Raw genomic sequence first — 26740 nt, forward strand, 5'->3', positions numbered from 1 at the left:
AGGAAATGAGATGTCAGTTCAAGCCTCACTGTCAAAAGTGAAAACATCTACTAATACCACTTGTTGAAGAGATGAATTTGCAATATCTTAACCATTTGTTGTGGTAGTATTAAGTTAACTCTTACAGTGCTTTGAAAAAGTTATAATTTTAACTGAACATACTCTCATAGCCTAGCTCTTTTACTTTTAAGTTTCTTGTCAAGAGAAGCACATATATACCAGAGAGCATGCAGCTCAGGTAAAGTTTGGCAAAACCCCTGGAACTGTTCCAGTGTGCATTAGTGACAGAGTGTATGAGATAGCTGTACTTTTCATGCTCTGTACAGAGTGTATTCTGTATTTAGTCAAAAGGAATGAAAACTACTGAAATCCAATGGTCCAGATGAATCCTAATGGAATATAATAATAGAAATAATACCCAAAAGGTTACATGCAGCATAGCACCTCTAGTAGTTAGAAACAACTGAAAATAACTTACTGTATGAGGTACAGCTTATTATAAAGGCAAGTCAAGAATCAACACAGCAGAGATTTCCAGCAGTGGGAGAAGCCAGATGTTTCAATTGTACTGTGCGGCCGTGAGGGGCTAGCTCTGTGTGGAGCATTTGTCTATCACGGGAAGAAGTAGCCCTGTTATTAGATGTAGGTTATTGTGAAACTGCTGGTTTTTGTTTGGAGTGACAGGATATTTTGGTTGATGGAATTATTCATTAAAATTGTTTAAGTCAGGCCTAGTAACTCATGCTTGTAATCTCAGCACTTGGGAGCCTGAGAGATGAGGGTAGCCACAAGTTCAAACATAGCCTGGGTTCAATGAGACCTTACTTCAAGAAAACAAAAATGGGCCGGGCATGGTGGCACACACCTTTAATCCCAGCACTTGGGAGGCAGAGGTAGGAGGATCGCCGTGAGTTCAAGGCCACCCTGAGACTACTGTCACGAGCACTCTCAAAGATGATTGGTTGAGAGGATTCCGCTGGCGAAGGTCAATGATACTCAGACACTGGTATACTTGCAAAGGAGTTTACTGGGATGAAAGTCACACACAAGCAAGTCCAAACTATCACAAATTATATTATAGCTAATATAATATTCATCACTACATAACTAACACAAGAATATTTCTAACGAGTCTAACATGTATACGACCTGACAACGCGAGATTTGAGCTGCGACATTTTACAGCCTGACAATGCGAGGTTCGAGCTGCGATGTTTTTTCGGTTCACTGCGCTTCCAGCTGAGTCTTGGTCCGCTGGCGTAAGCTAGTGCTTTAGCTTACGGATGATCGTTCAGACAGAGTGTCGGGCTGCTGAATTCGGATCGGTGATGTACTCGCCGGGGTCTCAGTCAGGACTGCTGAGTAGCCTTTCAGTCAGTCATAGTGTCGGGGAGACTGAGACAATGGTTGCTGAGCAGCTGGGGTTTTTATACCTTCCAATGCTTATCTAATGGTTTCACACACACATCTGCTAATCTCTACTATGTCACTGCACACAGAGTTTAGCTTACAAGCTTTGACTTTGCATTTTTTACTCTCACAAAAAAAAACTTGTTTATCCTAAACTGGCCCTGGACCATATGCTGGTCCTTATATGCTCATAACATTCCACCCCCTGACACCTGAAATGTAATCAACATGAAAGGTGTCATGTACTGGTTATCCGCTTCGAATAGGATACCAGAGTTGTCTCACAGGACTGGGGTTTACAGAGTCATACGGTCGCCTATCTGATGAGCTTGTAATGTTATCAAAGGGTCTGCATAATTTTATTGGTAAAGCAAGCATTTTCATTCTTCTATAAGTTCTATGCAGTTCGTACCAAGTTTTATAAGCGGAAAATTCTTTAAGCAAATCTCCTAAGAGAGGGCGTAATATTATTCTCATAGACCATGATTGCAGTGATTGTGGTTCTGCAGGTGCACTGATTGCAATGCAACAGTGCCAATCTCCATATAACAATTGCTCAGCTTCTTCCAGTCTATGTCTAATCATATTTCTACAAAGCTTATAATGGGCATGATTGCCTTTACAAATAAAGCATGAAAAACGGCTAGCTAAGATATGTAGGAATCTGTCAATTGGATGTCTTTCAACATATTCTGTACCGTGACACATGAAATGAGTAAAGAGTAACAATAAGAAATCGTCAGTTGTAGGACCACTTAGGAATCTGGAAGAATATCTTGAGAGGTAAAAGTGGCAATCTGCCATATCATTATGGCGAAAGTTGAATCCCATGCGGTAAAATAGGTCCATGGGTCTAAGGTGTCTGTTGTAATGATGTCTTAGAGTAATGATCACACCGTTCTTCTGGATTAAATCACATTTCCTTCCAGAGGGATTTTTCTTTGAGCGAGGCATGCAATAAGTATCATTATTAGATACATGATTTCTTTAAGCCATTCCCACCATCCATGTAGTGGGTGCAAATAAAGTCGAGTTGTATCAATCTTGCCATATAATCAAAGAAACTACATTTTTTGATTTGTTGTATCCAATCCTTATGTATCATAGTATTTGTTCTAATCAATCTGACCAGATTATGTGTCTTAGTAATACTATGAGTTAGAGAATATTGTGCTTGTTGTATTTTCTTGTGGATTGAGTCTAATTGTTTTGAATTAAATTCTGCTACTTTTTCCAATTCTTGTGCTTTTTTTTACAAATTGTTCAGTGTTCCTTTTCTAGTTGTTGTATAAAGGTGTTGGGTGAAGAGTAAAAATGACTTTCTTGTAAGGATAGGGACGTCACCAGTGTCCTATTTAGAGTACTATGTGTTACTTTTGAGCAATTGTGCAAAACCCAGCATCCTGGTTGTGGGTTAAATGAGGAAATGTCATCTTCTTGAGTTGTACTATTGTAGTTGATACATGTGACATTAACATTATCTTTAGTGGTACAGATTAAGAATGACCAATCCCCTAAATCTGTGATGGAATCAATCATGGTGGAGGATGTAAGCCTTGTTTCTGCTAAATTTGTTATTGGTAGGTGTGGATAAATGTATGTATTAGCTCCTAAGTTATAGACATCATCTGTTGGGATGTATACTGGTGTATTGTTTAGGTTTATAAAGAAAAAGTGATCAATCGGTGTCACCCATTGTGCTGTAAGTGTTTTCCATGGGTCTGTTTTCTGGTCCCACCTTTGTGGTACAGATTTAGTATGAAATCCTTTATAAGCATTATCTAAGAAAACTTGTATTACATGTATCTTGCAAAAGCCTTCATCACATCCGCTATCTTCATTAGGGTCTAGGAGAGTTTGATATTCGGGGGTCCTTCTCCCTAGGCCTTGAATGAATAGCGTATCTAATTCTCTAGTCATTCTTTCTGCTGCTAGTTTATATTGTAGGCACATAAGGTTATTATGATTGGTTACCATTCCTCCTGTGTGCCATAGTTTGTCTCGTCCGTATTCTCTTTTAAAAATTTCTATTTCAGCATGCATTTGTTGTTGTAAAATATTTAATGAATCCATAGATCCTGATATAGCTGCCAGGGCCTCTGAAGTATGTCTATTGAGTTGATTTATATGTGTGAGTTCAGCTTTTATAGGTTCTAACATAGCTGCGGATACACCTCCGCCCATAATACCTCCCAGTATGGCTCCTGCAAGGACTGCTCCTAATACCATAAACTGTAAAGGTTTCCTTCCCATCTTTATTGGGGTTGTATATTGTAATTGTTGTAGTTTGTCTGTAATGTACTGACAATATTTGGAGGGTGCTTTAAGAGCTTGTAGGTCGACTATCATAGAGATTTTTCTTATTTTAGGATATAATATAATTTTTGCTGGTGTAGTCATATCTGGTATTATCATGGGTGCCAATACCATATTTGGTGGTCCAGGTGGTGGGCATAAATATCCTTGAGGAAAGTGGGCTGTGAATAAATGAAATTCTTCCTTGTTTTGATTAATTGTTCCTCTATAGATTAGTTTACCATCATGTAATGGGGTTATGCCTTCCCAAAGCTTATGTGTTAGAGGGATGTAATATATTTTATCCCAGTCTATCATAAGAGAATTATTTAAGCCTTTGGGTGTATGTGCGATCCATTCTGCTTGCATCCAATTTTGTTTACGTGGGTGTAGGGTCCATGTTGAAAAATGGTAGGGATGACCTGTGTTTATAGTTGTATGTGCATTATATGATGTTACGTTTATGTAGTGCAGCCACATAATAGATGTTGATACATTAGATGTATAGTGTGCAAAGAGTTTTGTTGCCGCAACTACCAATTTATTACCTGCAACTCTAAGGTGATAAGTGCTATACGGTAACACATAAGAAATGTTGGTTATTGTTTCTGTAATATTAATTGTTGGTATACTTATTGGGTTGTTTAGGTTGTTGGCATATCCTATGGTTAAGTTCCTTGTTTCAAGGAAATAAGTTGTTTCATTAAATGATATATCATATGGTATTGGAAAATCATCATTATCTGGTAAGGATACGCATGCTGGAAGGGGTCTTGTTATTTTGTCAAATGACATAATTTCTATTAGTGATGGAATACCTGGGATATCCTCTGTGCCATTATATACATAATGTGAGGAATTAAAGATGTAAATATTTGTGGTGTTATGTAAGTATAATACTTTGAGAGGTTGTTGTATGATTACATCTGTTAGGTTATCTATTGTCCATCGTGGTACTGAAATATTATATCTACTATTTGTAAAGGTTGTTATTGTTTTATCTATCTGATATTGTAAGCACAGCACAATTAATGTGCCCTTGCTGGTGGTGTTGGAATTTGTTTTAATGGCTTTGGCACATATGTATTGGGGAATTCCACAAGTGGTCATTAATGAATAATCTCTAAGTTGTCCCCACGGTTGTGGTAATATTGATGTTAGTATGATTGGAAATCTCCAATGTTCCACTCCTAATGCTAAGATTCTATTCCAAAAGGACCAATCCCAATGATCTGATGTGTTAGCTTCGGGAACTGTATGTTGGTTGTATTTTCTAATATAATGTGTCCGAAGTGGTGTTCCATTATAGTCTATAGGTGTCAAATTACCATAGAAGGGTAAGTTTGGGAATTCAAATACGCATAATATGTTGTATTTTGTAATTTTATGTGGTGAATTATCCCTAATTCCAATTGCCCTGATTTGTAGTTTCTTTAAAAAGGATTTTGGGCATTTGTTCCCCCATGGTTCTGGTAGAGGTGGCATCCCTTCTTTAATAAAGATAGGTGTAAACATATCGTCTACCCATTGGCAGCCTCTAGTTATATTATTCGCGAATGACATATGTAAGGGTAATTCTAGGTCATCAAAAAGAAGTTTAGGACCATATACCTCATAATGGGTACATGGGTCTGGTTTTGGTACTGGTATTGGGATGTTACGTGTATCAGAATCTAGGATATCAGTGTCATTGCCATCATCAGTGTCATTATATTCACTATAATCATAGTAGTCAGAGAAGAAGGTTCCTTCTTGAAAAGATTGGGTTGTTCTATTGAACATCAGGCCATGATAATATCCAAAAGCTTGGAAAATCATTGGTTTAAACCAAGATCTCACAAAGGTTGTGTTCATGGCCATTCCACATGTGAAATATGGGTTATATTCTGTGTTAAATTCTTCCATCTGTGTTTCTACTATCCTGTATTTATTATTAACTTTAATATGCATTTTGTCAATCTTCCATATCCTCCATGCTGAAGCGTAGATTGCCATGTGGCTTGTTTTGTTTCCCCATAATTCTATCCCATGGCATTTTAATGGGTTTTGCTCATCTAAATCGGTAGCATTATGGAGCATATCTGCCATGAAAGTTTTATAATGATATGAATGTCCTATTGCTTTCCTATATTCTTCGCATCCCATATACCATTGGTATTCCATACAGTAGGAGTATTTTCTCCAAAAGTTAGCAAATATGTTTCTTATTCTGGTAAAAGTTCTTATATCGCTCCATGCTTCTGGAAATCTATTAGTAATATTCTGGAACTTAACCTCATATTTATCCCTAATAAATTCTGTATCTTCTTGGGCCGATGTAATTATTATAATCATAAGAAATGAAACCAACATAATGTGTAATTCATGGCCTTTGTGCCTGGGTGTGCCATGGTGCGATTTTCTACCATGGTGTGGTTCCAAATAAGGAAACAAAAATTGTCCAATATGGGTAGTGCGATCCAGATGAGCACTACAAAAACGGATAGGAATATTAATGTAAGTTTAATTATCTTGTTCCAGGACCACATTTCTGCAATATTTTCTAGTTTAGCTAGTTTGAGATCTCCCTTATCTTGCGTGATCCACACGTTATTTCCTGTTCCTTGGGCCACAATCTCGGCCTTTGTGATCAGATTATTTTTCTGATTCCTGTGGAGACAGAGATGAGGTCTTATTAAATCTCTGTTTCCCTCCACCGGATATTCCAAAAATGGTTATAATTTTAGGGCTTCTTGTAAGGGGCTATCTCTGTTTAATCTAGGTCTCTGATTTAATTCTAATGTAGAATATAGTAGTGCTTTTTCTAATGGTTTGCCTATTCTGTGTGTTAATTGTGTTTTTAGCAATCCATTAAAACGTTCTATGGCTCCAGCACTTGTTGGATTGTATGCTTTATGAAAGTCCCACATTATTCCTGAATTCTTTGCTATTCTTTGTGTAAGTGTTCCTGTAAAGTGTGATCCCTGGTCGGATTGAATGACTTGTGGTGGTCCATATTGGGCACACCACATTAACAAGGTCATGATGCATGCTTGCTGGTCTGGATGGTTACCTGGTCTTGTCATAGCTAATCCTGAGGTAACATCAACCATAGTGCATGTATATTTATTTCTAAATCTTGGCAGTGGTCCAATAAAATCAATCTGTACCAGAGTATTAAATCCCATTTTATAACCAATTTTTCCATGATAATTCTTATTGAACCTCAACTTGCTATTAGGACAATGAACACATTTTTAAGGCTTGGTTTATAGTATGCCATGTAACCTTCAAATTCCTTTGATCAAACCACTGTTTCAAGGCATGGGCACCAATGTGTCCCATAGTATTGTGGAGATTCAATATCTCCTGTTTATTAATGTTAATAGTCTCAGGGGAACCCAATGTTCCCTGTTCTGTATTTTCTGGGTTTTGTATTTTATAAGTTGTTACAATTTTCTTTTTCAGAGGACCAATGTCCTCTACCTTATATTGTTTTTTGATTTTAATATTGGTTAATAGAGCTGCTAATCTGTCCACAACCTCATTATTCTTATGGGTTTCATCTTGTTTTCCTGTATGGGCATCTACATGATGTACAATAATTTTAACTGTTTCTGAGATTTTATCTAGTTCTTTCCATACCTTATCTGACCATAGTGGTTTACCATTTATTTTCCAGTCTGCTGTACGCCATTTACCTGACCAAACTGCAATTCCATTGGCTACACACCAGGAATCTGTATATAAATTTAGCTCTTTTTTATTTTCTTTTTGAGTTTGTCTTGCAGCTAAAAGTGCTGCAATTACTTCGGCATGTTGTGCAGATTTATCTGTTCCTTGGTCTGTAATAATCATACCATCACTTGGCCTATAGGTGGCAGCTTTCCACTTTACTCTGTTATTAGAGGTTGTTGAAGATCCGTCAGTGAACCAAGCATTCGGGATGCCTTGTTGGAACTCCTTAACGCCCCACAGACCAATGGTCCGATCTGGGCCAGGTTCCTTAATTTTAGGTATCACCTTTGGACTTATTAGCCATTCTGATTCCTCTGGTGCTGGTTGTGTTCTCAGTATGTTCTCTGAGTTCTGGGGTATTTTGCCTTGTGTAGACACTTCATTGTGCTTCACAAAGTCATTTAGATACCATTTCCATTGTAGCACCTTTCCTTCCATGGGCAGTCCAGCCCAGGCTTGCTCTGGTGCCTTAATCCAATCCATGATTGGTATTTCCATTCTCAGAATGACTTTATGGCCTCTAATTAGAGAATGAGTGGTTCTGCATGCCTCATAGGTTGTCCATATGGTTTTCTCAAATAATGAGAACTTATTATCAGACCAAGGAAACCTTTTACAATAAAATCCAATCGGTGTTAATCTATTTCCTTTTGCAAAAATATTCCAATTGCCATAACCTGAAGTAAATAATATTTCAATAATAATAATATCACCTGGTCGTATGTAGCCAAGGGCCTTGTATTGTTTGATCAGTTCTAATATAGTGGTCACTGCTTGTTCTTGGGCTGTTTCCCATATAAAATCCTCAGCCTTTTTTATTATTTTATATAATGGCTGGAGTATTAGTTGCAGATATGGTATGTGTTGGCGCCAATAGCCAAACATACCAATTAAGTGCTATACCTGTGTTTTATTTTGTGGTCTCTCTAATGCATTTAATTTTTCTATCACTTCATCTGGGATTTTTGGTCCACTAGTTGTCCAATGTACTCCTAGGAACTTAAATTGTTCTGCTGGCCCCTGGATCTTGGATGGATTAATTGTCCAACCATGATCCCTTAAGTGTTGGATTAATTTTTGGGCTGCAGTAGCCACTGTTTCTTTATCTTGTCCTAAAATCAATAGGTCGTCTATGTAAGTTAAAATTTCCACCCCCCGGCACTCAAAGTCCTCTAAAGTGCTAGTTAGGGTGGTATGGGCTATTATTGGACTGTTTAGATAGGCTTGTGGCAGTCTCAGAAATTTATACTGTTTATTCTGCCAAGTGAAAGTAGTAATTTCTTGGGAATCTGGGTGCAAGGGGATACCAAAGAACATGTCTGATAGATCTATAGTCGCCAACCATTTGGAGGATGCTTGTCTAATTCTGAGGAAAATGTCCTCTACATCAGGTAATGAGCCAGGCATTTTTGGACTTTTCTCATTAATTTTCCTGTAATCTACTGTGAATCTCCATTTACCATTGGGTTTCATTACCGGCCAGATGGGTGAATTATAATTAAAACTCTGAGTTGGTGCCACTGTGCCTTTCTTAAGCAAATCCTTCAATGTATTGGTAATATCCTTAATTCCTCCTTTTATAGGGTATTGAGGGGTAAAAGACGGGGGAATTTTTGGTAATCTTGCTGGGTCCATTTTTACCTCTGCTAAATTAACAAATACCTTTTTAATAGCCTTATTATTTAAAAATTCTGGAAACATTTTCCTTATTTCATTAATTCCTAGAACGTTAGAGGGCACTGTTAAGCTTGCAGCTTCTATATCTATAAGCTTATCATAAACTTGCAAACACACATTTATTACTGGCGCATCTCTATGAGAATTTATTCCTTGTATAGAAATATATTTTTTAGCTTTTTCTTGATTAGGGTGAGTAGTAATTATACTTATCTGGCTACCGGTATCTAGTAGCCACTTGGTAGGTATTAGTTTATTTTTTAACTTTATGGGAATATTTACAAACGGTCTGCTGTCATAGTTTCCTAGATTTATCTGGAAAACCTTGGTTGGTGGGGTTGGAAATTCATGCGGTTTGTTATTTGTCTGCGCGGATTCCACCCAGCAGGGGGCCCTGATGGGCCCTGTCGTCCTAAAAAAGGTTTAGAATAATTTGGTCTACCAAAGGGATAGTTTCTTTGGCCAAAGGGTCTTATTTTAATATTAAAATAAGGTCTGGGTCTGTTCTTGTTCCCATTAAACCTCTTCCTGGGAAGTGTCCGTGCCTTAACTTGAAAGGACACTACATTTTCTGCTTCAAGTTCTCTAAATCCCTTAAAGAACTGAATCTCATCAGCTATAGTTTCTGCACCTTGTAAGTTACCTACAGGACTCATTTTTAAATGTTGTGGGGCGCCCTTAATGATGAGCCTTCTAAAAGCAGGTAATAAAGGTGAGGCTTGTGGTGTCTCTACCTGATTATACACATAATATAATACTCCCAGTTTTCTGCAAATTTGTATTGCGTCTGAATATGAATTCCACCTTCATGCAGTTTCAAATTGAGTTAAATCCAGAGAGGGGAAAGCTAATCTCCAAGCTGCAGTTAGCCAGTCTATCAGGGAATGGGTGTCACCCTTTGAAGTTTCCAAAACATGTTCTAAAGCTTCATGAATGGAGGGGTTTTCAATAATACCTCTAATTTTTCTCATTTCTGTTTCATGAAGCATCACTGTGTCTGCCCCCTTTTCCCATAATTTTACTAAATACTGGGCATCCTTTAGTCCATTCTGTGCATAATCCCTCCTTAAATCAGACAGTTCTTGGGGACTAAAGGTTCTGGACTCCTCTATGCAAGTTCCCGGTTCGGCGGGGGCTTTAGACCAATTAGGAGCTAATCTTTTTATAGCTCCACCCATGGGAGTCCTTTTCGTAGTAGTAGTAACCGGGAAGGAGTAAGAAGCACCAGAAGGGTTGATCAGGTCCTTCTGCTTCTTCACAATATTCATGGCTATCCTTTAAATACTGCCGGCACCTGTTTTTTAGAAACTGATTCCACAAAGGGTTTTACTCTTTCTGGGTTAATTAAATCCAAATCAATATTAATTGGCTCCATTCCTATCCTAGACTGTACTGCTTCAGCAGTAGTTCTCCATTTGTCTTCCTCTTCTGAGGAGGGAGGTTCTCCTGTGACCGGAGAAAAACCTTTATTCCCTTCAGCTTTTTAATTAGGGAATTCATCTCCACAATAGGTCTGATAACCAATAAAGAAACTTAACTTCTCGTTTGCGAATATACCAGGTCAAATTCGATGGGTTTTCTAAAAGCCTTATTAACTGTTCAAATTTTAAATCAGCTCTTCTTTCAATCCTTTTGCTTAGAAATCTCCACATAAGTTCTGACTTAGTGACTCAGTTCCAATGCGCATCAACCCGCTCTTCCTCCTGTTACAGAGTTGGCTTTGTGGCGTCAAGTTACCAGTACTTCTGCACCCTTAGGGAGGGTGGTGTTTTCCTGGCCGGGCTTTCCCAGCACCAATACCCGCTCTTCCTCCTGTTACAGAGTTGGCTTCGTGGTGGTTGGTACTAACCCATCGGTCACTCAGTCATACACTTAGTTTCAATTTCAAAGCTAGGATTTCTAGAAGCTATAATTTGAGATTGACCTTCTAATTATGGCGGATCCTGCCGACTACACCAACTGTCGTGAGCACTCTCAAAGATGATTGGTTGAGAGGATTCCGCCGGTGAAGGTCAATGATACTCAGACACTGGTATACTTGCAAAGGAGTTTACTGGGATGAAAGTCACACACAAGCAAGTCCAAACTATCACAAATAATATTATAGCTAATATAATATTCATCGCTACGTTACTAACACAAGAATATTTCTAACGGGTCTAACATGTATACGACCTGACAACGCAAGATTTGAGCTGCGACGCTTTACGACGTGTTACGGCCTGACAACGCGAGGTTCGAGCTGCGATGTTTTTTCGGTTCGCTGTGCTTCCAGCCGAGTCTTGGTCCGCTGGCGTAAGCTAGTGCTTTAGTTTACGGATGATCGTTCAGACAGAGTGTCGGGCTGCTGAATTCGGATCGGTGATGTACTCACCGGGGTCTCAGTCAGGACTGCTGAGTAGCCTTTCAGTCAGTCATAGTGTCGGGGAGACTGAGACAATGGTTGTTGAGCAGCTGGGGTTTTTATACCTTCCAATGCTTATCTAATGGTTTCACACACACATCTGCTAATCTCTACTATGTCACTGCACACAGAGTTTAGTTTACAAGCTTTGACTTTGCATTTTTTACTCTCTCAAAAAAAAACTTGTTTATCCTAAACTGGCCCTGGACCATATGCTGGTCCTTACATGCTCATAACAGACTACAGAGTTAATTCCAGGTCAGCCTGGACCACAGTGAGACCCTACCTCGAAAAACCAAAAAAAAAAAAAAAGAAAACAAAAATGACCTATATTACCAGCTTTTTAAAGGGAACTGACCACATGAATGAGTGACGGAAGTATTTAGCCAATGATGGATATCCTGTGCATTTGAATTTTAGAAAAAAAAAATTCAGGATTGATTTTACTTGTCCAGGAACTGCCCTGGAGATAAATAAGAGGCATTCCCTAGTTTGTGGTCTGATGGAAGGAAGCAGACAATGCCCCAAAGAAGGAAGTAGTTACTTCTAAAGAATTACCAGGCTTTAGCCCTCCCCCAACAAACTCCACCAGGCACCTTTGCAATACATATGGAGTGCCTAGGTTTCTGTTGCTTTCTTTGTCCATTCTGTCTTATTACAGAATTAATTTTACTGTGGGTCTCATTCAAATTTAAACTTTTTGTAGCCAAGATCTTTTTGTATTCCTCTGAAAATACTTCAAATGATACTCATAGTTGTTACTTCATTCAGCAGTGATTTAAGCCCCTACTATGATTTAAGCATTGCACTGATACAATGATGAGAAAACAGAGGGTCCATGGAGGTAAATAAAACAGCTTTAGTTAAATGTTGCTGAAAGCATAGAATTAGAACTCAAGTACCTCATTTGCTTGCTTTTTTGTTTTGTATGCTGCCATGTGTGACCAAGACACTGCAAAGCTGCTGCTCACACATTTAGGTACTTTGAAAAGTGTGGTGAAGCCAGTGGTGGCTCATGTTTATAACCTCAGTACTTAGGACATTGAGGCAGGAGAATCCCTATGAGTTTAAAAAAGAAAAAGAAAGCTATAATTTAAAATTTTTCTTTTTGCCTTTCAGAATAAGATAGAATTATCAGAACAAGTTCAAATTCAACTATACCATGAATTAGCTGTTAACAGTTATTTTGAAGGGGCTAGAAACATGGCTTAGCAGTTGAGGTGCTTGCCTGCAAAGCCTAAGGAACCATGTTCAACTCCAGATCCCACATAAACCAGGGACACAAGCATGCAATGTTGCGCATGTACACAAGGGGGTGCACGTGTCTGGTGTACCAATCCCCCCCCCCCCATATAGCAAAAGGGCCAGTCTTTGGGCTTGCCTCAAAAAGAAAAAAAATCACTTGCAGTCTGGAGAGATGCCTTAGTGGTTAAGGCTTTGCCTGCAAAGCCAAAGGACTTCAATTTGATTCCCCCAGGACCTATGCAAACCAGATTCACAAGGTGGCACATGCACCTGGAATTCGTTTGCAGTGGCTGGAGACCCTGACACACCTTGTCCCCACTGCCCAATGCCTCTTTCTCTCTCACAAATAAATAAATAAACATAAAATATTTTGAAAAGGAGTCATTTGGCTATTAATCTGTTCCAAGTTCTCTTCTGAGGTCATTAATGTCTGTTTTCCTGATAACATCCTCTTGGCCAAAGGCAAAGTAGTCAAAATGCCTAATAAATTGAGAATCAGTACAGCTAGTGTGATTAGCCAGTCATCATATGTGGTAAAATTACCTAACTACATGTAGCTCCATGTGTACAGCACTGGTGATTTGATTTAAGTGTTCCCCATAAGCTTATGTGTTCTGAATGCTAGATCCCCAGCCAGTGGCAATTGGGGAATTACAGTCTCCTGGAGATGATATATTGTTGGGGGTGGGTTTATGGATGTTATAGTCAGCTTCCCTTTGCCGGTGTTTGACACACTCCTGTTGCTATTGGCCAGGAGGGGATGTCCACCCTCTGCTCATGCCATTCCTTTCCCCTGCCATCATGGAACTTGCCCTCAAGTCTGTAAGCCAAAATAAACCCTTTCCTCCCACAAGCTACTGTTGGGTATTTTCTGCCAACAATGTCAAGCTGATTGCAACAAGTACTGAACTGTTTCTTTTTTGTTATTTGTTTGTTTGAGAGAGAGAGAGACTATCCGCACGCCAGGGCCTTTAAGCCACTGCAAATGAACTCCAGACACATGCGCATCTGGCTTATATGGGTCCTAGGGCATCGAACCTAGGACCTTTGGCTTTGCAGGCAAGGGCCATTAACCACTAAGCCATCTCTCCAATCCCTTTTTAAATTTTTTAAAAATATTTTATTTATTTAATTATTTGAACTGACATAGTCAGACTAAACTCAATAAATCTTGATTGAATTACTAGGCATTTATTTAGGCTTCCCCTATTTGAATTCCACTTCCCCCATCTGTTTCACTGCCTGCCCCTATCCTTCTGTCTGTGAGCTTACAGGTATGTGCCACCACGGCCAGTTTATACACTGTTTCAGATCAAACCTAGGGCTTTGTTCATGCTAGTTAATGACTTTTATCAACTGAAACATATTGACAGACCATGATTTCAGTAAAGAAGTATCATAGTATTTCTAAATACTGCTTTGAATACTTGGTATCTAAGTATCAAGTATTAGTATGATATATTAGTATCCATCTGTATAGTCCTTGCATGAACATAAAGACGTTTTCTAGTTGTATGGTATGCATGTCTTTTCTCAGTAACTCACCAATAGCATAGCACGTTGCATAGCATATGGGCCTCTTTAACTCTGTCATTTTTAAATTTTTTTCTTTAGAGGTAGGGTCTCACTGGTGCCCAGGCTGACCTGGAATTTGCTATGTTATCTCATGGTGACCTTGAACTCACAGTGATCCTCCTACCTCTGCTTCCCAAGTGCTGGGATTAAGGACATATGCCACCACACCTAGCCATTTTTTAAAATATTTTATTTTATTTAGTTACTTATTTGAGAGAGAGAATGTGGTGGGGGGGGGGGGAGAATGGGTGTGCCAGGGCTTCCAGCGACTGCAAATGAACTCCACCTTGTACATCTGGCTTACATGGGTATTGGGGAATTGAATCAAGGTCCTTTGGCTTTGCAGGCTAGCGCCTTGACTGCTAAGTCATCTGTCCAGCCCCACACACCAGGCTATTTTAACTCCCTCTTCAATGTTAGGAAACATCAGTTCTTTAGGTTCAGCAGTGGTATGAAAATGTGTTCCATTTGGGAGTGGAATTTGTAGAAGTTTATTATAATAATCATATCCTTTACCTATCTAGTTATAATCGCTGGTTGTGCCAAGCAAGATCTGAGGACCTGTCTGATATTGCTTCTCTGAAAGCCTTATACCAAACAGGTGAGCTCAAGGGAATGAGTTTATTCTCTCACCCATAGGGATCTGACTCACTGGTGCTATGTGAGGCTTCAGTTTTGCTCTGATTTTCTCAGTTTGATCTGTGAAGAATAGTTTTTGTGATGATGTTGATAGTTTTCACCCATCATCTCAGTCTCTAGTATTTTCAGTTTGTGAACTTCTCACTTTTACTTCTTCTGGTGTTTCTCTTCTTTCTAGGATTTTTCCCCTTTCTAAAAGTACTTTATTTATCAGTACAAAATTAAAGCCTTATATATAACAGAAACAGCCACATTGCTCACATTTACTCTTATATTGTTTGGAGTCAGCACTTGTTAATTTTCAGACTTGAATGATAATCAGTTTTTCCTGGACATTAGTGAGCCTAAACAAAAAGTTACTTATAAAGGAAAGGAAAATGTGTTTTAGATAGTAAAAGAAAATGATAAAGATTGAGTAATTCATGATTCCTAGTTTCTACTCTTTCAAATGTGTAAGATGTTTTTCTACACAGACATATAATGATCTTGGAATGAAGTCTCTGGGTTCTGATTAGATTTCTGGTTGTAGGTGTGGACAACTGTGGTCGCACAGTGATGGTGGTAGTTGGAAGAAACATTCCTGTAACATTAATAGATATGGACAAGGTAAGCCATGAAAAGGTTTGCTCTTACAAATAATGTAAATGTAAAACCTAAGTAGAGCGCCTGGAGAGATTGCTCAGCAGTTAAAAGTCCAGGCCACCCATGTAAACCACACACAAAACCTGGCACAAGTTGTTGGTGGTCACTTGTAGTGGCAAGAGGACCTGGTATACCCCTACACACACAGAAGCACACATACATGCAAAAAGATAAAATTTAAAATAAAAATGAGTATTAATTTGGAAATCAGGACCTACGTCATGAGGTGAGGCTGAATTGTATATCTCTGGAGGACTGATTGATTGATAGTCCAGTTCTAAAAGTCAGAACTTATCATTTTGGGTGAATTAAGGGTTTGATTTTTCTCTAGAGAAGCAACAGTAATACCAGAAAGCTACAATATTATATCCAGAAACAGCTCCTTTGTATGACAGGTGTTTGATTGGGTCAAGCTATATTATAATTGTACAAACAAATTTGAACTCCTGGAAAAGGAGAAGAAGGGATGAAGAAGAGAGAAGAGAAGAAAAGGAAAAAGAAAACACTTGAATGTATATCAGAAGAGAAGAAACAAGTGTAATTTACCAACACCACCATACTTCCATAGTCCCTTCATTTTGGGGCAAAGAACAGGAGTAAACTTTTGTGTTGTTTTTTGTATTTTGAGGTAGGGCCTTGCTGTAGTCCAGGCTGACCTGGAATTTACTATGTAGTCTCATGCTGACCTTGAACTCAAAGCTATCCTCTTGTCTTAGCTTTTCTAGTACTGGGATTAAAGGTGTGTGCCACCACGCCCCAGCAGAGAGAGAAAGAGAGGAAGAAAAAGAGAATGGGCACACTAGGGCTGCAAATAGACTCCAAATGTATGGCCCACTCTGTACATCCAGTTTTACATGGGTACTGGAGAATCAATCCTCAGTTGTTAGGCTTTGCAGGCAAATACCTGAACTACTGAGCCATCTCTCCAGCCTATTCTTAAAAGAAAAAAACAGTTGACTGGCAAATAAAAATAAGAAATTGTTAACTAGTAATCTCAAAATAGTGAGTCAGAGCCAGGAGTGGTGGTGCATGACTTTAATCCCAGCACTTAGGAGGCTGAGGTAAGAGTCTGAGGATAACTGAGTTCAGGACTACTGAGTGAATTTCAGTTTCATGTTAGCCTGGGCTAGAGTGAGACCCTGCCTCAAACCAAAAAAAAAAAGAGAGAGAGAGAGAGAGAGACTCAAAATAACCTTTGCAACCTCAGAGCCAAAATTTATAAATATTAAACATTGTCATTAATGATAATTAAAACTATAAAAATGATCATGCCCATCAACCAGTAATCCCATACTGAGAATTTATAGTAAGAAAACATTCCAAAGAATAAAAATAGCCAAAGTCAGGCTGGAGAGATGGCTTACCTGCAAAGCCTAAGGACCCATGTTTGACTCTCCAGATCCCACATTAGCTAGGTGCACAAAGGTGAGTTAAGTGCAAGGTCGCACATGTCCACTAGGTGGCACAAGTGTCCTGAGTTCAGTTACAGTGGCAGAGGCCCTGGTGTGTAAATTCTCTCTTTTTCTCTCTTTGTCTCTCTCTCAAATGAAATTAAAAAGAAATAGACAAAGTCCTGAAACTGCTGTGTGCCATAAATCTCTTCATAAAAGCATCAGCTTTGAAATGACTGATGGGAATCTCTTCAGCACAGTCCACACTGTATACTTAACAAGGAGAATGTAGGCATGATTTCAAGATACGATACAGTTGTTCAGAAGCTGCAAAGTGCTTTAGATGAGCCTCATGCTGTAGTCTTTTGTATAGGAGTAGTGGCCCTGCCTCCTTCCTCACAGGGTCCTTTACAGCAAACAATCATAAATTTACAGTGGCTAAAAATGACATACTGACACGAGGATGTTTTATGATGCTTAAAAGCCATGGTTATAAGAAGCTGGGATATAATTCAATAGTAAAGTGCTAAACTGCTTGCTTAGCAGACACAATCCCTGCATTCAATCCTTAGTATTGTGAGAAGAAAAAAGATATGATTAGTGAGGTAAGTGTAATAAAGAAATGCTTGTAATATCAAGAGGGGGAAAAGTAATTTATTAGATTTTCTATCTATTCTGACTTTGTCTACTTATACTGATGTTAATTGGGTTTCTGTTAATTTATTTGTTTTTATTTTTGGAAGTTAAAAAGTGAAGGTTAGAACTACATAACGCTTTTTTTTTTTTTTTTTTTTTTTTTTTTGGAGATTTGCCTTCCACAGTTTACCTTCATATGGTTATTCTTTCGTTGAAAAATATGTGTTATTGGGCTGGAGAGGTGGCTTAGCGGTTAAGGCGTTTGCCTGCAAAGCCAAAGGACCCAGGTTCAATTCCCCAGGACCCATGTTAGCCCAATGCACAAGGGGGTGCACATGTCTGGAGTTCATTTGCAGTGGCTGGAAGCCATGCCACACCCATTCTTTCCCTCTCCCTCCCTCCCTCCCTCTTTCTCTGTCAAATAAATAAAAATAAAAAATATTTTTAAAAATATGTGTTATTTCTTTGAAATAGAAAGATTATGGTTATGTCATGACCTCTTACCACTCCAAATGAACTCCGGACACATGCTCCACATGGTGCATCTGGCTTTATGTAGGTTCCAGGGAATTGAAGCAAGCAAGTGCCTTTAATCACTGAACATCTCAATAGAATAGCAATAGAATAAGTTAAAGATGGGAAATTAGATGCCAAAAGGAATATATTTTAATTTTTTTTGGTTCATTTTTATTTATTTATTTGAGACTGACAGAGAAAGAGATAGAGAATGGGCACTCCAGGGCTTCCAGCCAATGCAAACGAACTCCAGACACATGCGCCCCCTTGTGTATCTGGCTAACATGGGTCCTGGGAAATCCAGGGTCCTTAGGCTTCACAGGCAAGCGCTTAACCACTAAGCCAGCTCTCCAGCCCCAAAAGGAGTATATTTTAAATGGCCCACATGTGGGGACAGAAAGCATGGAAAGAGGACAAAGAAGGAGCTAGTTTAATGAAGGAAGAAGTAAAAATATTAAGAATAAACTTCTATACAGCAAAAACTCACCAGTGAGAATTATTAATAAGTTTTTATTTGTTGTCTCCTTTGCATTCTAAAAATCTTTGTGTCATTCATTCTTATTAGTAGTAACACCCTGCATTTATGATGTGCCATTTCATACAAAAGAATGAGATATGTTGTAAGGTCCAAAACTGGTACCAAGGAGAAAGTGACTGTTAGCAAAGTGCCCTCCTCCAACTGCTCTGCTAGCATCTGAACCCTAATGCACATTGGTGGTAAGGACTTGCCTCTGGAGGAATTGGAGAACAGCTAGGTTTATAGTAAGCCCTTCAGATGGTACGCCTTACCTTCCTCTTTGCAGTTGTTTACAACTAAACCACTGGGTCACACTGGCCCTGCCCTTACTGTATCTTTTTTTTAGTGTTCCACTTAAATATCTTTTAACAGAATACTTCTTTAATCAGCCTGAGTCACATTAGAGTCTTTTTAACTTTAGAAGTGCTACCCAATCTGTTGCCACCTACTGTCAAAACTTCATTTCCTTATTCAGATCAGCATTAAAATTCAAAGAAAATTTGCTCTGTGAGAGAGCCATGTAAGGAAGTACTGTATTCTTTTACAGCGATTCTTGATTACATTGCAACCACAAGTTTATGCATGAATGGAGACTGCAGATTTTGGTTGAACTTAATGAAACTTCAAGAATTATTCTGCTTCCCAAGGCTTTGGTGTCATTATTCCAGGCAGGGAAACCTTGATTCTGAAGAGTCAGAGAACTCGTACTCCTCACTCTGGTACATACGTAGGTCTGCAGTGACTGGGGAATAGATTAGATTACTGTCTGGCTGGGAAGGAGGGGCCAGTCTCTTGACCCTTGGGAAATAAACTACTGTGCAAAATTATCTTTATTCCTCTTTCTCTTTTAGGCTCTCTTATATTTTATCCATGTGATGGATCACATTGCTGTGAAGGAATATGTATTAGTGTATTTTCACACGCTGACCAGCGAATACAATCACCTAGATTCTGACTTCCTGAAGAAACTCTACGATGTTGTAGATGTCAAGTTAGTGGTTTTCTTTTTCTTTCTTTCTTTTTTCTTCTTTCTTTCTTTCTTTTTTGCAAATTATGAAAGGGGTATGGCTTCCTTATTTTCTAATAGTAAACAGCTAGCAAACATTCTTAAATTATTTGAAAAGATACTTTGTGCAAACATATGTATCATACATAGATATTTTACTAATTCAAGGCTCTCCTTCATGCAAGCTTATTTTTGCATTATACTAAGTTCATATGTAAATTTTCTATTAAACATCTCAGAAATTGTTTGGATAATTACCAAAATGTATGTATAAAATATTGCCTCCTATAACTATGGTATATTAACACATGAAAACATATCTGTAAATATTATTTAATTTGATCCAGTAACTCATGAAATTGTTAGACAAGATACTGGTACCATTTGTGAGGGAACTTCCCTAGGCTGAGATTCCATCTCACCCAGTCACAATGGCTAACATGAAGAAAACATGATACCAAATGCTGGTGAGGATGTTAGGAAAGAAGCACTTTTATTCACTGCTGGTGTTAGTCTGAACTGTGCAGCCACCAAGGAAGTCAATATGGAGACTCCTCAAAAACCTAAAAGGGTAGCTGGGAAGATCACTCAGTGGTTAAAGGTACTTGCTTGTGCAACCTACTGGGCAGGTTTGATTCTCCAGTACCCACATAAGCCAGCTGTGCAAAGTGGCACATGCATCTGAAGCAAAAAGAGACTGTAGCATACCTATACTCTCACTCTCAAATAAATAAAAAATAATTTTAAAAAACACTAAAAGGGTTTAGGGAGCTGGCTTGGTAGATAAAGTGCTTGTACACAGGCAAAATCTGGACATGGTGGCTCACACCTCTAATCTCAATACTGGGGAGGCAGAAGCTTAAGGACCCTTATGGGGTATTCTGGCTACCTTTTCTAGCTAAATGTGACTTCTGGGTCCAGTGAGAGACTGTCTAAGAAAATTAAGGTACAGGGTTTGGAAGATGCACACTGGGTAAAAGTGTTTGCTGCATAATAAGTGTCAAAACTTGAGATCCCTAGAAGCCATGTAAAGCTAGATGCAATCACATGTGTTTGTAATCCCAGCACACCTACTGTGAGATAGGAGACAGGAGCATACACAGTAGCAAACTAAGAGACCCTGCCTCAAACAGGGTGAAAGGCAAAGACCAACACCAGAGATTATCTTCTGACTTACACGTGTACACAATGCATGCCCCTGCACTGGTCCCCACTTGTACACAGCTTTAAAAAGAGAAGGTAGAGAATGATTGAAGAAGATACCAGACATCAACCTCTGGCTGCCATGCGTACATGCAGTGCACATACATACATGTATCCCCCCACAAAAAAATAACCAAAATAGAATTATCGTATTATATGGCTCATCTATGTAAGTTTTACCACAGAAATATTTGCACATCCATGTTAGTTGCTACTCTACTGACTAGGAAAAGGAATCAGCCTAGATGTCCATCAACAGATGAGTAAATAATTAGAATGATGTGCAACTAACAGTAGAATTTTACTCAGCTATAAAGAAAAATAAAATTATAAAATTTTCAGAAAAATGGATAAATGTGTGAATTATTATCTGGGGAGGTAGCCCAGACTCAAAAAGACAAATTTCACTTGTTCTTTTTTTTTTTTTTCCATGTTCAGATCCTAGCTTCTGACTTTTGTATATTTATGTGAAGTGTTTGTGGGCTTGGGTCATGAGACAGGAAAAGCCATTTTAAAGAAAGTGGAAAAGGAGCAGCAGGAAATAGTTAACAATTTGACGTCATAGCCGCTTATTCTGTAACAGCATTTAGAGTATCTTCTCATGAGAAGGGGGTAGAGTTAGGGTGACTGGACCCCTGAAGGTGAAACGTGCAAGAAAGTTTGTACTTCCTAGAAATCAAAGATGATCTGACTTCTTTTGCCTAGTGCCCTACACCTATTTTTCTACAGTCAGGATCTCCTGGGAGGGAGGTCTCTCATAGGATTTAAATATTGTGGTTGGTCAAGTTCAGACCTAGGAACTTGGTGCTAGGGCTAATCTCTTCCTGAGACAGCACTACTCCTAAGCAGTCAGCTGGCCCTCTGGTTCACCTGAGTCAGAAGATACCTCACCACCCTAAGGTTATAAATACCTTTACAAGGGGAGGGCAGGCTTTCTGATCACTTGGGAACTTTCAGCTGTGCATGAGATTTTACCTCGGCCTGTGCCCTGGCCCAGGCGGGAGAACCCCTAGCCTTTACTGTCTGCTTGGGCTCCTTTATCCCCTTCATCTCCCCACATGGAAGGATCTCCTAGAACTTTCTTTTTTTTTTTGCACGCTTTTTTCCCTCAGGCCTACTACATGGGATGTCTGGCCATATGGGTGACTTTCCTTGGCTCTATTTTCCTCAATAAATATAATAATTAAAAAGAAAGAAAGTAGTAAGGGGAATACTAACGGCAGAAGGGTACAAGGGAGAGGGGGGAATCAGCCAAAACAAACTATGTATGGAAATGTCTTAATGAAACCTCTTATTTTATATGCTTAAAAAAAAAAACAGGCTGAGGTAAATTTTTGATTGGAAAGAAAAGGGGTTGAGGAAAAGTGTAAAACCACTGATTTCAGGAAATTTTATTTTCATTTTATTGGGGTCTTGACTAGATCTGGAGTTTGCTAGTCATGAAGGTGGATCTTTTTTCCCCAAGTTTCTTCTTTATGTAAAAAGACTTTCTTATTAATTAAGATGCAGCTTGTCTCTGAAAACAGTTTGCTCTACTCTGTACTGGGTGGGTTTTTCCCTTGTGACAAGGTAAGGTGGTAAGGATAGATACATTGCATACATTATTAATAAAGGAGAAGCTGGGGTGGTAACAGACTTTATAGATTAAGGATGTGAGTGCCTTTGTCTCTTGGCCCTGTGAGTGTCCCTATTACTGTTTTAATTGTATCTATATTTGAAAGATAGGAAAAATGAAAGGTAAAATTTATTGTCCAAAGTTTCAGAATAATAAATGCAGAATTCAGACCTAATAGACTACTGACTAGAAAATTATTTCCATTAGACTATATTTCCCTTGAGGTAATAATAGAAATCATAAGTAGAATATGCAACACCCCACTATGCAAGTTCAAGCATAATGCTTTAAAGTTTTTCTCAATATCATTCAGATGTATCATTCAGTGTATCATTCAGATAATGAAAATGGCATTCCATTCTCTAGGTAACTATTTTGTTACTGGTCACATCACAATGTCTTTATGTTGAAAAGTCCATTTTACAGTCAGTATACAAACACAGTATATTGTCATAAATTTCCCATTGTTACAGTCTACCCATTAAATCTCATCTTAATTAATAGTACTAATACTTTATTATCCAATAGACACATGTTTGCTTGCAGGAGTGTGTGTGTGTGTGTTTGTGTGCTAGAAGTGACAGTCCAATGTATTCCTACTTCTGCCACTAACTAGTTCTTTAACTGGATTAGCCATCAACTGTAATAAGAAAAGTTTAGATTATTTCTCAAAGCCCTTTCCAGTTAGCATCATGTGGTGATTATGAAATCGTAAGAAAAACTCAGGCATATCTAGTGGAGTAGTGGATAAGATTATGGTTCTTGAGCCATGCCATTCAGGGTCAGTTCCTGGATATGCCACTTATGACTGGGTGCTGTGAGAGGTTAAAGCAGAAGCTTGAACATGACTCATCTAAATTTGTCAGGAGAATTAAGTAGAAAGCCATCATATAATTTCTGGATCATACAGCAAACACAATTGTAATGTGAAGATTGAAACTTTTAGTTCCCAATATTTTTAATATTTTATTATTTATTTGAGAGAGAGAGAGAGCCAGAGATAAAGAGAATGGGTAAGTCAGGGCCTCTGGGCTGCTGTCAGTGAAATCCAGACACGTGTTCCACCTTGTGTGTCTGGCTTTACATGGATCTTGGGAAACTGAACCTGGGTCCTTTGGCTTTGCAGGCAAGCACCTTAATCGCTAAGCCATCTCTCCAGCCCTAGTTTCCAAATTTTGGTATAACTTTAATTTTTAAAAAAAAACCTTATTTATTTATTTGAGGGAGAAAGACAGATAAAGAGAAAATGGGTGCTCTAGGACATCCTCCCACTGCAAATGAACTCCTGGTGCATGCTTTACCTTGTGCATCTGGTTTATCTGGGTACTGGAAAATCAAACCTGGGTTATTAGGCTTCACAGGCAAGAGTCTTAACCACTAAGCCATCTCTTTGGCCCTTAATTGGTTTTGACTTGATTCATGTATTTGATCCCAGAGATTTTTTTTACAATATGAAATACAATAAATTTTTAAATATGCATTTACTTCATCCTACCTTGAGATGGCTCTCACATTAAACAGAAATGGTGTCACCTATAAATGAAATAGACAGTTTAAATCATGAAATAATAGTCTTCGAAATGTTTTTGACATTTCACCTATAATTCCATTCATAAATTGCTACTGGTTTTAAAATATATTTTCTTCTGTGAATATATTTACATAGTTAAGAAAAATCTTGTCTATAATGGTGACTAATCTTAGGTAGGACTTTTCTTGACCATTGTGTTTGTTTTGATTTAGGTACAAGAGGAATTTGAAGGCTGTTTATTTTGTTCACCCAACATTTCGTTCAAAGGTACTGTATTCATCTTTTCAAGCTACATCTTTAATTTACTTGCACTGCATGCTCAGAATATCATGATCAGTTGTTACTCTCACCACTGTGACTGACTGCTCATATCCTTACTTACCCTTTCAGTTCTGAGCTGTCTTGGCTGTCTGACTGGTATCTGTGTGAACCATCCTTATCAGCCATGGGCTTCTCTGTCTTTGCGTTTGTGGCTTTGTTCACCACAGCCTTGCTCATCCTATTGGCACAGATCCTACCCCTCCCCTGCTAACAGCTGATTTCTGTTTGTCCTTGTGGTCTTGGGACAGTACTTCTTGCCTGTAGGAAGCCTTCCCTGACCACCCTGATCACCAGTAGATACTGCTGCATTGTGACACTTAAGATTTTATAGCCTTTGATCATTGGGATAATTTTATTCTAAATGCTTAGTTTTCTTCTGTATATTCTAGCCTATGAGATCTGTGAGGTATTGAATATAGCTATATTGCTCACAATTATATCTTTAGTACCTAATTCCTCACGTTCACTTAACGTTATCTAGACATTAGTCCCTTGATCCTAACCCTCCCAAAAATGCCATCCTTCATCTTCTCTGCCCAGCATGAAACCTGCATTCCACCACCACTTCAGCCACTCTAATAAACATGTAAGGTAACATGGCCTGTGACCTTTTACTATGTCACACCTGCCTGTAAAACTGGAGACCATTCATCCATTCATCATGTGGACATGCTTCATTGCACTGTGTGGACTGCTGAGCCTAATAGAGAAATCAGAGCTCTAGGAGTGGACTCAGGATCATCCACTAGTAGTATGTCCTTGGATGGTCAAGTGTCTCAGAGTAGCTTTCCATTCACACACACAATCCTGCCATTTCCTCCTTACTCCACAGATAGCTTTTCGTGGTTCTTCACCAAAAGCACAAATCATTGCTATTAGAAAAAAGTCCAGCTCATTTTTCTGGCCTCATGTTACCTGCTTTCCCATGGCCTTAGATAGTTGACCACTTCTTCCTTGAAACACTTCTTGACTTCTTTGAAAAACTTCCCTAGCTAGTTTCTGTCCTGCTTACTAGCTGCTCCTTCTCTGCCTCCTTTGTGGGTACTCTTTCTCTACTTACCTCTTGAGCCCTAGTGTTCCCAAATCCTCTGTTCCTTAGTTTTCATTCTATACCTTTTTCTCTCTGTGACTTCATAACTCTTCAAATAGGTGTTTGGGGAAGCATGGTTTTATATGACCTAGGTTCTAATCCCTGGTCTAGCAATCTCATTCATCATGTGAGGCAAATAGTGTAATTCCCTTGGTCTGTACTCTCACCCTGTATAAAGGGAGAATGATATTGGTAAGTACCTCATAGTATACTTACAAGGATGAAGTGAGTTGGTGTGCGTAAAATGCTTAAAGCATTTCTTTGCATGAATATGCACTCCGTAAATGTTCGTGTCATTTGCGCTTAGGCTCTAGACCTGCACTTTTAATTGCTACTTAGATGTTTTCATGTAGATGTTATATAGGCCCCTTGTTAAAATAATTGCTCATATCCTCTTCCCCCACATACTCTCAAAAATGCTTTTTGTATTCTCCACTTAGTAAAGGGGCCACTGTCTGCCCAGATACTAAAGTCAGAATCCAGGAAGGCACCCTTGAATATTTTCTGTCTTAGGACTCCACATTGTATCAACATGTATTTGTTGTTGTTATTGTTGTTCAACCATTAGTTAATGAACATTGTCTTTGAGACAAATAAAAGGTTTATCCTGATCTCTAGTATATCTTTGCAAGGATGCCTGCTCTCACTGCCTTTATTCAATATTATATTAAAAGCTCTATCATATGCAATATGACAAGAAACAAAGGGCATCTAGGTAAATTACAAAGAAATAGATTAAAATTTAAATCACAGATGAAATAACCCATGTAGGAAATCCTCTGCAATATACCCAGAAAACCTCTTGGAACTAATAAATGAATTTTGATCAAGGTTTCAAGTGGTGTATGGGCTAGAGAGATGGCTTAGTGGTTAAGTGCTTGCCTATGAAGCCTAAGGACCCCAGTTCGAGGCTAAATTCCCCAGAACCCACATTAGCCAGATGCACAAGGGGGCGCATTGGAGTTCATTTGCAGTGGCTGGAGGCCCTGGCATGCCAATTCTCTCTCTCGCTCTCTTTCTCTCTTTCTCTCACAAATGAATAAGTAAAAAGAAACACAAAAATTTTTAAAAAGTGGTGTACCCTAGTGGAACAGATATAAATATATTAGTGGAATATATATATATATATATATATATATATATATATGTACATATGTACATATGTACATATGTATATATATGTGTGTGTGTGTATATATATTAGTGGAATACATACATATATATACATAACACACATATACATATCTCTATATATAAAATCAGGAGATAATCAAATTGAAATTTAAAATCATTTGATAACATTTACATGA

The 26740-nt window shown here is 38.5% G+C and overlaps 1 protein-coding gene across 4 annotated transcripts in view; it reads left to right on the forward strand.

The window, feature by feature from the left end:
• Positions 1–26740, forward strand: part of Gdap2 (ganglioside induced differentiation associated protein 2) — a 101502-nt gene that overhangs the window by 59273 nt on the left and 15489 nt on the right. For 3 of the 4 annotated variants that reach the window (XM_004667513.2, XM_045138323.1, XM_045138324.1), the window contains 4 exons: positions 14848–14924; positions 15492–15568; positions 19516–19655; positions 24232–24286. In XM_004667513.2, coding sequence (XP_004667570.1) covers positions 14848–14924; positions 15492–15568; positions 19516–19655; positions 24232–24286 — 349 coding nt within the window. The remainder of the gene's footprint in view (positions 1–14847; positions 14925–15491; positions 15569–19515; positions 19656–24231; positions 24287–26740) is intronic. The other variant, XM_045138325.1, reaches the window with a different exon arrangement.

This window comes from Jaculus jaculus, chromosome 19 (genome assembly GCF_020740685.1).
Source record: "Jaculus jaculus isolate mJacJac1 chromosome 19, mJacJac1.mat.Y.cur, whole genome shotgun sequence".
Lineage (NCBI taxonomy): Eukaryota > Metazoa > Chordata > Mammalia > Rodentia > Dipodidae > Jaculus > Jaculus jaculus.